This window comes from Amia ocellicauda, chromosome 3 (assembly GCF_036373705.1).
Source record: "Amia ocellicauda isolate fAmiCal2 chromosome 3, fAmiCal2.hap1, whole genome shotgun sequence".
Lineage (NCBI taxonomy): Eukaryota > Metazoa > Chordata > Actinopteri > Amiiformes > Amiidae > Amia > Amia ocellicauda.
In genome coordinates, this window is record NC_089852.1 from 4,753,964 (window position 1) to 4,767,317 (window position 13,354).

The 13,354-nt window shown below is 41.3% G+C and overlaps 1 protein-coding gene across 2 annotated transcripts in view; it reads left to right on the top strand.

Annotated features, from left to right (window-relative positions):
* Positions 1-13,071, top strand: part of vgll4b (vestigial-like family member 4b) — a 44,507-nt gene extending 31,436 nt beyond the window's left edge. For both annotated transcript variants that reach the window (XM_066697826.1, XM_066697827.1), the window contains 4 exons: positions 92-281; positions 8,135-8,357; positions 9,314-9,437; positions 10,068-13,071. In XM_066697826.1, the coding sequence (XP_066553923.1) occupies positions 92-281; positions 8,135-8,357; positions 9,314-9,437; positions 10,068-10,330 (800 nt within the window). In that variant the 3' untranslated portion in view covers positions 10,331-13,071. The remainder of the gene's footprint in view (positions 1-91; positions 282-8,134; positions 8,358-9,313; positions 9,438-10,067) is intronic.
* The last annotated feature ends 283 nt before the right edge of the window (positions 13,072-13,354 follow it).

Consider the following 13,354-nt stretch of genomic DNA (forward strand, 5'->3'; position numbering starts at 1 on the left):
TGCATGGGGGGTTGAACATTTGCATTCACTTACTCCAAAATGATGGTTCATATTTTATTAAGTAAGTTTACCTGAGTGTTGTTGTTTGCAGGTGAAGCTGCTTTGAGAGCTGAGCCAAGAATGCAGTCTATACAGATGTCCTCTGCTGTCACCAACCACCGGACGGGGCCTCCTCCCATCAGCCCGAGCAAGAGGAAATACAGTGGGGACCAAGCGGACGATGAAATCGACTGCGACAATGAGCACGTGGCCAAAATGAGCCGATTGTTTGCTGCCCAGCTGTAAGTCCGTGTTTTCTGTGATTTCGGTGGTTGTCTGATGTGAGGCAAGGGTTATATCATGCTAGAAAAACGCATCCTTTCACCCCAGTGAGCGTTCAGATGGCTCAGTATTACACCAGCTATATTATAATAAATGCAAATAAAGGATCCGACATAGTTTCATTAGGCCACACTTGATTTATGAGGTATTTTTCATAGTACTGTTATCAACAGTGTTCACATGAGGTTGCTTTGTTGGCATTGGATGATATACATTTTGCTTATGAAACAAAAACACACCTACACTCCCCTACACACACACCCTTGGCACACACACATGCGCACACACAGGCGCACACAACACGTGCACAACACGCACACACATAGTGACACGCAGACGCACAAACACGCACACAGTGACACACACACATGTACACACGCACACAGACACACAAACACGCACACATAGTGACACGCACGCATGCACACACAGACACGCACACGGTGATACAGACGCATGCACAGACACACACACAGTGACACGCACACACACAGTGACACGCAGTGACATACACACACATAGTGACACACACACGTCTCTTCCTGCTCAGTTCTCATGGCTTGGAATACTGCACCGGTTGGCATGGCGCTGAGGCCTGAGAATTCCGTGCATTCCTGGCCTGTGATTGGAGCAGCCCATGTGTTTGTGGTGCTTGGCCATGCCTGCATGCTAGCTCTGCTCAAGAGGCCCTTCGGATTCCTCACATTCCTGCCCGTTTCGGACCGCTGTGTTCAGTCATAAGACTACAGACACGGCTATTTATTGTTAAATAACTCACCGAGGTGTTAGTCAGAGAGCCCAGCCCCTTGTTCATGGCCTTGGAATTTGTGTAACAAATTAGGATCCGAGTGCTGGAGGGAAACCAAACAATGAAGGCACACACTGCTAACTTGTACGTGTGTATGGCGAGAATAGATGCCTCTTACAGGACATAATGCAAACGTTTTTAGTCACATGTTTGTTGGGTGTTGTGAGGCTTATTTGGATTCTAAGTAAATCATGAAGTTTCCTTCCAATCGCGTCCTCATGAAATCAATACTGTGTCCCACTCTTTCACTCGAATCGGTTTGAAACAGGAGAGGAGTAGACGAAAACATCGAAAACATGGCCTACACAACTACAATCGTGCTTTTGTTGTGCCACTGACTTGTGCAGTGTGGAGTAGCTGAAGACGTTTGCGTTTCAATATGCCGCTCTTATTCAACATTAACACCCGAAAAACGTATCTAAATAAGATTTTCACTAGTGGCAGGCCATTATTCCTCCCACCAAGCCGAGGAGCTTTGCGTTGTGGTTTTTCCTACTCCCACTGGATATAAATGTGGACAGAGACCTTTTTCTACTGTTCAAATTAATGCATCTTTGTGAACCTTTTTTCTTTCACATTTGTGTTAATCTCTGAAGAAAATGAGTGTCTGTTATCGGAATTGTGATGTGGGAATCTGAATATGATTTGTATGAATTAAAACGCCTGTGTGTATAATTGGAACAGCTTTAACAATAACCAAAAATTGTAAAGCAGTAACAAAATTAAGTTTGTTTTGAAGGATGCCGTTTCATTTGAAAATCTACAGTTCTACATGCCACACAAGCCAGAACTGATTTCTCCTGGAACCATTCTTGAAAAATTAATCTCTGTTTTTGCTTTCCTTACAAAATCTTTTTTTTTTTTAAATGCTAATTCTCAATCGCACTTAAGGTTGTTTATTCTGTCAAATCTGTCCAGATTTAAAATGTAAAACAATTAAAGATGTATGGCTTAAAATGATTAATTTGAGCTCTATCTAGCAGTGTTTGAACTCCAGCAACAGGTCTCTCCTTTGTTGATTGTTTTTGTGGGGCTCAGATCGCTGATACCCGATCCTTTTACCTTGAGCAGCAGTGCAAGATGTGTCAGGTTTCTATTATGGTTTGCAGCCTGTGAAGGGCAAACTGGAGCAATGTGGGAGGAAAATTACTCCTTGGCTGCCAATCTCTCTTGCTCTAGGATATGCTTTTTACTGCGAATGTAGAAATACGATTCCCTGTTTAAAATTTTAAAACAGAAGTTATGAAGAATCCCAGGGATGTGTGGTTTCAGACATTTACTGTTTAGTGAATTCAACTGTGCAACGTTCATAGCGTCAAATGGTACATGGTCCCGTTTTAAGTTGACCAGTAGAGACCTTTTCAATCAGGGTTCTCTCTACTGCATCCATTATAAACAAACCAACAAAATAAACAGGGCTCTCTGATTCAGACATCTAGAATTCGATGATCAGTTGTAGATGCATTTTGAAAGTTTTTCAGATGTTTTGTTTGTTAGCTTCAGGTTTGTTAAACAATGGAAGTGACATCTCCATGGCTGGGCAATGAAACCGCTGGGCTAACCTGTGTGGTGCAGATTTCTTGTCAGGCTGTGGCCATTTTCTCATTTTCACAGTTCAGCTGGAAACAAAGGCCTCCTTATCCTCTAGGCGAGCCGCGCTCAGAAGGGCTGACATCAGCCGTCCCCCAGCCGGCGCCTCCGCTGCCGTAAGAGTCGCTGCTGCGAGCTGGGAACTGCCAGGACAACCTTTTCTCATGGCTCGCTCGCTGCCAAAGAGCACATGTAGTCTAGTAAATGCCAAGGTAGCCAGAGCTGATGAAATCATCCACTTCGCTGTTATTTTAAAAATTCATAGCGCTGCACTTTGTACAAGCCTTTGATGATCTCCAGTGCTATTTTTCTCTTGGCTGGTGCATGAATTTCTGTTCTCCTCCCCCAGCTTCTAATATTAGTGTGTTTTCAGCCCAACCGTTCCAAAGACGCGTCTCTACTCCTGTACTGTGCAGGACACCTTGTGATATTGTAGATCCTACATCCATTTGAATGCTCTATTCTGTATAAAATGGCATCAAACAATAACATAACATCATGTATAAATGTGTACCTGATTTACTTTGAAACTTGAAATCCCCTTTCAATTCAACTGCAGAAATCTTCAACAAAGTGATAGTTTTTGTTCTGGTGAAAGCTTAAGTTATCCACGTTTTGTATGGTATTATTGATCATGAATTAGGTTTGATTTTCTCTCACCCCTATAATCAACTGGTTGTGTGCATTCTTTGTGGGGTTTGAAGATACAATTTACATGATTCAGAGACAGAGTATTTATTTAAATTTCCACTTTTTTCGTATGTAATAAGCTTTTTGAGAAAGTTTGCAATCGTAGGAAAGGCTAATGTTGTACAATGGTCACTCAAGATTCTGTGGAACTTCTGAACCACTGTGACGTCGTGTCATAGGAACAGATGATCACCTTAATGTGATCCTGAGCTGTGTAGAAAACTGTGTGCGTCTGTTTTCATGGGCTTTCAAAGAAATCCATAAAGCATACATTTATTAGCCTGATCACTTCAGTTTTTCACTTCCAAAATAGTATTTTTTTTTTGTATTGATTATTGATTGCGTATATTTAAACTCTCATGAGTTAATATTAACAGTTTAGCCGTCACATTATATATTTTTGATTCACTACTGAGATTCACATTTCGACTTTCCAATCCGAAATATCAGTGATTTGATGATAGAACAGCTGTTATAACCTGCCTGTTCATGCAGAGTATTTGTTTTGTATGCCATAGAAGGGATCACTGACTATATCTCATCCACCAAAACGCAGCCATGAAATTGGTTTCCCCAAAGACTTTCCAAAAACCCGTCCCCCTGAAGCGATTGCAGTGCCATGAGAGCTGCCAGAGGATCTTGGAAAACAGCGTTCAGATTAACAGAAATTCTCCATCACAATAGCTGTGTGGTTTCAGGGGGAATCACAGAGCGAGGCTGTTTGTATCCTGTGGTCTCCTTGCCATTTTTTTTTAGTTTTTTTTTAAATGTGTCCCAGATGTTTCCTGTATCTTTCAGAGCAAACCTCGAAGGAGTTAAAGGAAAAGTCAAGTCTTTTCTTGAGTACTATTGAAACTGGTTGATTAACATACAGGACATATTATTGTCTGAAAAATAGGTTTTATATTCACTGCATATACTGAAAGACAATTGGATTAGTATACGTGTCCTTGGGATATGATTCAGCGAGTCAGACTGTTATTTCTCACCTACATGTTTGAATTTACAACTGAATTTAAATGTTTATAAAGGGGTTGGAACTTTTGTAAATAAAAGCAACTGTGCTAAAGCAGGAAAGAAAATTCCTTCTGAACATATTTGTTTTATATTCTCCACATAGCAATCCATAGCAATTTTTTTTTGGGGCAACTTAAAGGTCTTTAAATATGAAATGCAAAGTGTTTCCCACCCCAAGACCAATAAGATTATTATTTTCCAGTTTAAGCACATTTTCTTTCAGAACAAGAAACCGTGAGCTAAAAATAAAAGCATAACTACATTTGAAAGATCTGGCCCTTGTCTGACCCTAGAGAGAAGGTCTTAAACCGTGTGGCTTAATTATATCCCTAGCAGCTTTGCATATCATTTTATTTTAGACTAAATTGGGAAAAGAACAGAAAACCAAACGCAAGGAGAGCCGAGGTTTCAATGTCAGCCGTGTTTGAATTAGGTGGCAGGGTTGCTTTATCACTTGTTCCATGTGGGTTTAGCTTGATTCTAAAATTAATGGACTCCTTAAAATACGCCTATCATGACCGTACAGAAATCCCACAAATTGCAGACTGCATTGAACCAAAGACCGTGTACAGAGAGTTCATGTCCTTACACTGTGAACATCTCTGCAGTGCATACGGTGCAAACCTGGACGAGCAATTCTCTCCTACGAGGAGAAGAGCTGGCATCTACTTTCACTGCTAAATGCCACAGTGGCACTGCAGAAGATATGCTAGTATCCCGCACTGCTAAATTCAACTGGAAAATGGCAAGGGTGAACAAAAGACTTTTATTATGAAGGGGCGTGCAACCTGCCCCATTTCTATTTTTTTCTCCACTCGACTGCTTGCCAAGTTTCAGAGGCCCAAGGCTTTCTTGTGGGAGGACGCTGGGCTGTCGTCTTGCTTTTTGGCAATGATTAAAGTTAGGTTTATACCAAAGAAACTTCACTTCCCCCCCATCTCTTCCTTTTTTTCTCTTCTTCAAAACAGATGGCAGCCTCATATTTTCATCTATAGTTAATTTAAACCGTAAGGCACCACTTTCCTGTAAAGGTAGGGGCAATTAATGGTTAGGGAGATAGCAGTTCCCCCCCACTGCCCCTCTTTTCCTGTGACTGGAGCTCGCTGGGTGTCGGTGAAAGACTCCCGGGGAGAAACAAAATCTCACTGTTGTCCCTCTCCGGGTCGAGCTGTTATGACTAATCGTTTGTCAAATTCAGTCATTCAGGGCTAGATCTTGTGAGCGTTGCCACTGCGCTGGCATATTGAAAGGTCTTTTGTGTGCGTGTGTGTGTATAATATATGTATTGGTAACCATTTTCAAAACATGCAGAGATTTCTTTCTGTACTGATTTTAACAAAGTTGTTTGTCAAATTACAATGGATATTGTGAGACCTGCTTAAGTGTCTCACTCGTGTATTGAATTATTTCTTCTGCTCCCAGTTCACACTGGTGTTCTCTGTAGCTGAGAAACTAAAAATAGGGAGGAGAAAAAAAAAAGTCCTTAAACTTTTAAACCACATTCCTGAACCCTTAACTGACAGTGATATAAAAGTGTTCATTTCGTTTGGGTTTTAAGAACCTCAGTGTAATCTGTGTCAAAATTATATGAATTGTACTTTGTAATGACCAGGAGAGAATGAAACTACTGTTTTGGAAAAGCAGAGTATTTATTTGTTCTGCCCTTTTATTTTTTTGGTTATGAGAAAAAGGGAGGATTTGGTTTGACAGTTACATAATGGGCTGTATATGCATTCACATCCTGTACTTCCTGAGGGTTCAATTGTTCTCTTCAGCTGAAGTATAAAGCGATCTCTCTACGAATACTTAAGACCTTACAGATTCGGTGTCTCGCTTCTGCTATGCTGTGCATTCATGTAATTTGTACCAGATTTCCTGCATTCAAACTATCAGGTTAAATAGTGATTCATATCATATCAAAAGAATTAAGCTAAACTCATAACTGGTTAGTATTGCATATCTGTTGGTTTGTTCTGTGCGTGGACCAAGTGGCACATTCGAGAGCTTAAAGTTGTAGGGGGAATTAAAATAAACAAATTGAACCACAGGTCTTTACTATTTGAGCTAAAAGTGATCTACAGTATTGATGTATTTCCACACTTTCAATGGCTTGCTTACTCAAATTTAAATAACTCACAATTACTTTGATCAGATTTGATGTATGTATTGGGACTTGAAAGGATGATTTGTTATCTTTATTATTGTTCTCACACAATGACACTGCACTGGTTTTAAATATTTTCCTCGTCTTTTCAGAGCTCCTAACAGTCTTGAATGTGACCTTGTCATACCTTGCATGCGCAGTGGCTTTTAAATATGATTTTTGAAAACGAATTTACAATCCTTTGACCAAAGGGTGTAATTGTGAATAAAACCTGACCTTCGGTGTACAGAGCGAAGGACCAAGTGGTGCTTCTGCTGTGTGAAATGACAGGAATTCTGCCATAGGAGGGAGGAGATAGTCTCCTGTATTGTGCATCAGTTTAGACCTCTTCAAACATACTACAGCCCCCTTTTCTCATTCATCCCATTTGTGTCGGGGTGAAAGACATTTCCGGTGCATGTACCGCCGCACAGCGGATGCTTTTCCTGCTTGTCTGGTTACCTAGTAACTAATTTCAAAGCCTGGACGGCTGTAGTTCACAAAGCAACGTTTTTGTTATGTTTTTAGCTATGAACCCGTCAGAATAATGATCAGCTGACACTGAACACCGTGGCCCACGTGTTTATAAAACTAACACTTAATAAGTCATTACTGTATTTGCTTCAATAAATAATCCTATAGAATTTACACTGAGACAATGTATCAAAAGGTCACCTGAAAGATAGTTTCTCGTTTCTGTCTCGATTAATTGGTGCTTTTGCTTATTGTTGGTGTGTAGGCCTGTCGTATATGGTTAACAATTTAAAAAGCTCTTCTCAGTAGGAGCTGTGGTAGAAACACGTCTTGATTTTTACCAACAGTGTTATCAAAACCTCAGAAGTATGATTTTATAGGCGTTTAGTAACCACACACATTGTTATGCACACAGTCCTGTGTAAACTTTAATTACTTTTTCTCCCCCCTCCCCTCCCCTCTCGTCCACTTGTTTTTACAAAAATAGTCAATCGGTTTACTAGGAACGTCGGATTTAAAGTTTTAACAGCACAGAAATCCCCTCACTGGGCCTCTGTACAGTTGGCAATATGAAAAGCCTGATCCTCCGGGAAGGGCGTACTGTACAACTAGACCACTACGCAGGCAGGAGAGCGCGTCACGGCTCGAACAGTGTTCCCTTTATTCCTCTCGTGTGTTGATGGAGGGGGTTGTAGTGCACTGAACATGTTCTTGAGGCAAAGTGTTTCAGATGTGTCAAACCTCTGTGATGAGGAAAGTTAAGTTTACTTGTTTGTTTTTGTTTGTTTGCGCTAGCAAGAACAGTGACTTGGGAAGAAGATTCATTACACAACGACTTAATGAGATTACAAATCTAGGATTCGCTTAACTGTAGTATATTTTCATCAATTTTAAAAAGAGCAAAAACCTGATTTGTTTCTACCTCGAGTAAAAGCTCACAAACGCACGCACAGAGCGTTCTGGTCGAGTGACTTGTCTGACCACCGTGCGACTACAGGCTTGGCATCTCCGCATCGTAATATTTATAGATGCGTACACTCGCGCAGGGCATTTATAAACTGAACAACCGTCTCTTTGTTTGTTTTTTACAGAGGCAAGCCTGTCAATGGGGATTACCGCAAGGATCACCGCGATCGAAGCCGCAGCCCGATTGAGCGAGCTGCAGCGCCCGCCATGAGTATCCATGCCAATCACATGTACGCCCCCGTCCCCAACCTGGCCATGGATCAGCCGTTAGCACTGACCAAAAACAGCATGGATGCTGCCAGGACCGTGTCCATCTCGCCCACTCTCGGCCCGATCGAGAGGCAGCAGGTAAGACGCCGGCATCTCATTTGAAATCATCTCCAAGGCATTTTAGTCCTAGTGACCTCTGAAACCCTTTCTAGCCCTTGTTCCACAATGTTTTTTTTGTTTTTTTTGTTGTTTTTTTGGGGGGGGGGTGTATTTATAATCAAACAAACTGTGAAAAATTCCTTAAAAATGAATATTTATGCACAGTATTATCTTTCCAAGACTGGTTGGGATAAATCTAGTCTATATCCCCTTTGGAAAGCAGATTGGTTACAGGCCATGTCAAACTAAATTGTCTTCAGTGTTTTCTGTTTTTCTCTGCTTGTAAAGCACTTTGAAACTTTTTAGTTTGTATGTAAGGCACTATATCAGTTTTGATTTAATTGATAGTTTGTTATACCTATGCCAAGCTGCAGAATATTATGAATTGAAGTGACAGATCAGACGACTGTTTGAGGAGATGTTGACTAATGCCTATTTGGATATTGGATATTCAATAACCGCTTCTGTTTCTATGAATGTGTCACAATCTTTTAAAAGGAGTCGTTGGCATTTTGGGGTTATGTTTGCACAGTTAAAACCCGCTCTGGACCTCTGCCAGATAACTCTGGGTTTTGCTTCTAAATCTAGACATTCAATTCAAACCTCACTGGGGTACAGAAACAACAAACCCTTGGCTTTGACTTTGCAGATATGTTTTTAATTTAATCTTACCTCTAGGGGGTCTCTCTCTCTCCACAAAGAGATGGGAATATTATTCTGTGGGAAAGTTTTAATTTCTTACCAACTTCAGCATTGACTGACTGGGCATCTGTTCTTTACTGGACATGGTCTGCGTGCATGTGTTTATATTAAACCAATGTAGCATTTCCCCCTTTAGCCACAAAACTGTTAAGAGCTGTACCTTCCCCTTGCCATCTGCTGAGACTGATAAGGCTGTCCGAGAAATTCAGTATTGTGGTTTCTTGTCTGTCCAGAATCGTCCGTCTGTGATCACATGTGCTTCTGCAAACAACCGGAACTGTAATCTCTCCTACTGCCCTGTTTCGCACAATGGCTGCACCTCCAGTCTCCCCTCCAACTTCAGGAGACCCTCCAACAGTAAGTCACGCTTGCTTCTTACGAGACTGATTTACACCCTCTTGATCTCCTTGAGAGATTCGGAAAATGAGAGAGTTTAATAGAAATCATGTGCCTATAAAAATAATAGAAAAAGCCATTTCCTGTGTCTGATTTTTCATAACCGTGGCCAGCCTGCTGAAGGACATAAAACATCCCGATGGGCAAATGTAAACATGTCCATTTACAACGTACTTCACTATAGGCTTTTATGATGAGAAATAATCTTCATCGTGAGCTGAAGAACAAACTGCCAATCCGCAATTCCCAGTGTGGCCCTGTGAGAGAGGCAGGAGGGACGCGCTGTGTCTCTTGGCGAGGCCGAGGCCCTTCTCAGGTCACGGGAAAAGCACTTTCGTTTCCCCGTTGGGATTTTCAAAAGACGGTTCTTATTTTGGAAGATCGCCAGGCTGGCCACTTCGTCCTCGGAGGGTAACAATGATTCTTGCATTATAAGAACATCTCCTTTCTATCCCTGTTATTGGGCTTGGCAATATTGTATTTGCAGTTTTCATTAGAGCCTTGCTTGACCCAGAAACATCATGCAATTCTGTAAACAAGTACTTGACGGCTGGAGTTCTTCCCGTGATGATTTTGAATGTGTTTTTTCAGCCGCGTGCGATCCAGTGATCGAGGAGCACTTCCGCCGCAGTCTGGGGAAGAACTACAAGGAGCCGGAGCCCGTGACTAACTCTGTTTCCATCACTGGCTCCGTCGATGACCACTTCGCCAAAGCTCTGGGGGAGACCTGGCTTCAGATCAAGGCTGCGAAGGGCAGCGTGTCTGGCAGCCCCGAGTCAGCGTCTCGCAGGGGCCAGTCGCCGCCCTCCTCCCACATGGTCAACCACAATCACTCCCCCTCGGTGGTGTCGTGAAGAGAGGACCACAGACCCTTCAACTCCGAACAACGTGCATGATATGGCTGAGCTTGGAACAGTGCTATTATATATATAATAGGTTATATATATATATATATATATATATATATATATATACAAATTATAATTTCATCATTCTAGCAAAAGGGGATTTTTTTTTTTTTTTTTTTTTTTTTTTGAGTATCTTCGTATACTTGCGTGGCATTTGCAGTAAAGGATGCCCAGAGTAATAAAGTCAATTAGCAAGATTTTTTTTTATTAATATTAGGAATTATAGCATCCTAACCACCTGCCTCAGCTACCAAAGAAACCTCTGATGCAAATCTGCTGCCCCTATAAAGAATAAGCCATTCTTTCAGTGCTTTCCCCCCACACCCTTTTCTTGTTCCTCTAGTGTAGAGTTCGTGTGGTTTGCTTTTTTTTTTTTTTCTCTTCCTCTGTTATGTAATTTTGTATGTTTTTACTTGAAAAGAAAGGCCAGGTCTGATTTGCACTATTGCATGATGGGTAGAGGTTCCTGTACCAGGTGTACATGTTTTCTGTGTACTTTGAGGGCAAACTGCTGACAACAATGGTTAGGTGATGTTGCATCTTTTTACATGAAGGCAAAAAGGAGCTTTGACAAGGGAGTCCCGTACAGGTTGTAGGTCTTTCTGTCTCTCGCGCTTCAGACTGTGCTTTCTGTGCTTGGTGCTCACGACTGGACTGCATCATTTTCTAAACATGGGCATTTAATTGTTTTAGTATTTGTTTCCTAAGCACTGCAGTTTGCTAGATTAGTGCTGGTTTGAAGGGTAAATAGAGCTTCTTGATGCATGTTTTAAATAGCTGGTATCTATTAATGTATAGACATTATGAATCTTAATGCTATTAGCCTTTCTTCAGATTAGTTTATTTTTGTCAATAACAGTCCTAGATATACTTACTGCTGGTACAGTTGTACTCAATATTTTTTTTATTTGATATTCAGTATGGTAGCAGCCAGCAACAGAGGACAGCCTCCGGACAGGCCTTATATATATAAATATATATAAACCGTTAGATTTAAAGAGAGTTAATCAGTGGTACAGGATGCTATAGCTTTGTGCATGACTGAATAAGGTAAACATTAACAGCTGTAGACTGGTCGACTTAAACGTCAACCTGCTCCCTAATAACTTTTTTTTTTTTCCCTATTTTTTTATTTAGTGTTTCATCCGCTATTAATAAACAACTTAGCTAAGAGCAGGTTGCTGCAGCTTGTGATATATATATTTTTTTTATATATAACTTATCAACCTGTGCCAAGGCAGCATACATTCCTTCACTAGAGAACTTTGTACAGGTATCGCATTGTTGTTGTTGCTCAGAATCCACAGCTGCGATCTAGAAACGAAGATGACCGAAGCATTAACGAAACAGCTGGGCTCTTAACCCGCCCGCTTCTTGTCGCCCGACCGGGACGTCGTCTGCCCGTACATTCCAACACCCGGCCCGGTCGCAGGGCTCGTCAGACTTGAGGATCAGAAGGTGGTACATGATATATATATTTTTTTCTCGAAAGGGTCGCTAGCTGCCAGACAGCTGCAGGTTGGATGGAGATTTAAATGGTGCATCTTAAAGACAAATCGCAAAGGGCTGGTTTCACGGACCCTGATCGGCACCGGACAGGGACTCCCCGATGTTGTTAGAGCTCGAGTCGTCTTAGACTAGTGGCTGCGATTCTGTAGCGCTGGTTCTCGTGGGTCTGTGCGGCTCCACCAGTAGGATCGCTGGGATGCACGAACGCGCCGCGCGCCGGTAGAGGTCTCTGAAACAAGCCGAGCCGGTTCTTACTTCCTGTTGAATCGATGTGAGCGTGTTGTATAGAGAAGTCGAACGTTGTATTGGGCCATTATCTTGCTTTCTCAATCCAGAGGGGAAGGGGCGTCGAGTGTCCTGGGTTCTCATCGTCACATTTCAATACCGCTCTGTGGGATAGGAAACTCATTTCTGCTTTGGCTTTCAATACCCTACAGACTGTAGGAAAATCACTAAATAAAAATATACACTTTTTTTTTATATAGGTAACTTTAAGACCATCATTACGCTGTGCGTAACGAATGTACAGAAAAACAAATTCGTAGGTATTTTTGAGGAACAATTAATTTGTTAATGATATGTAGCTATTTAATTTTCCCTGTCCTTTATTGTAATCATGCATTTATTATTTTTGGAGAAAAAAGTTGATCTTTTTTTTTTTTTTTTTTTTCATTGTAGATGTGTCTGTTAATAAGGTTAAAAAGTGCAGGAACACAGTTATTCTATGAGAACACTGCATTAGCATTAATAGCCACTAGTTTATTATTGCTAAAGGCTACTGAGTGTTGTTACAGTAGACTATTGAACACTGAAGATGCTGTTCTGTGGACAGTTCGCCTCTTGTACGAGACAATTGATCAAATCCACTCATCTAGAGAGTCGCCCGTCTGCGATGGGGACTCCACAGCGATGCTGAAACGTTATTTAAATGGCCGATCTCTCGGGGAAGGCTGGCTATGCTTCCTGGACACGTGTCATTGAAACAAACGGTTTAGAAAGCGCCCTGCGGAGGCCGCATCGACAGTGTACTTCTAAACACCCAAACTGTTTGTAAATGTGTATTATACCCTCCTTCTGTGGCCTTGTTTCTCCTGAAAATAAAAAAAGGTTTTGGCAGGCCACCTTTTTTTTGTACTTAAAAGTAGCCTCAATGAACAATAAAGTGCTCTTAAAACACAGTCTAGTGTGTCGTGGAGATTTGTTTTTAAAGATGGGGTGAAATGATCTAAATATGGACCACGTAAGCTTGAGGCTGGATCAACACTAAACATTATTAAGTCCTTTTGACCTCTAGAAACACGACGATGGAAAGGTTGGGCTTAAACACTGTTTTACTTCGTTTGTTTTCATTAAAGTGATCATGAATCCATTACTCTTTTGCAAAGGGGGTTTTCAGCAGTAACATCTTTTCACTTTTAAATGTAAGTAATTTTTAAAATACAACCAAATAATGGTATTTAC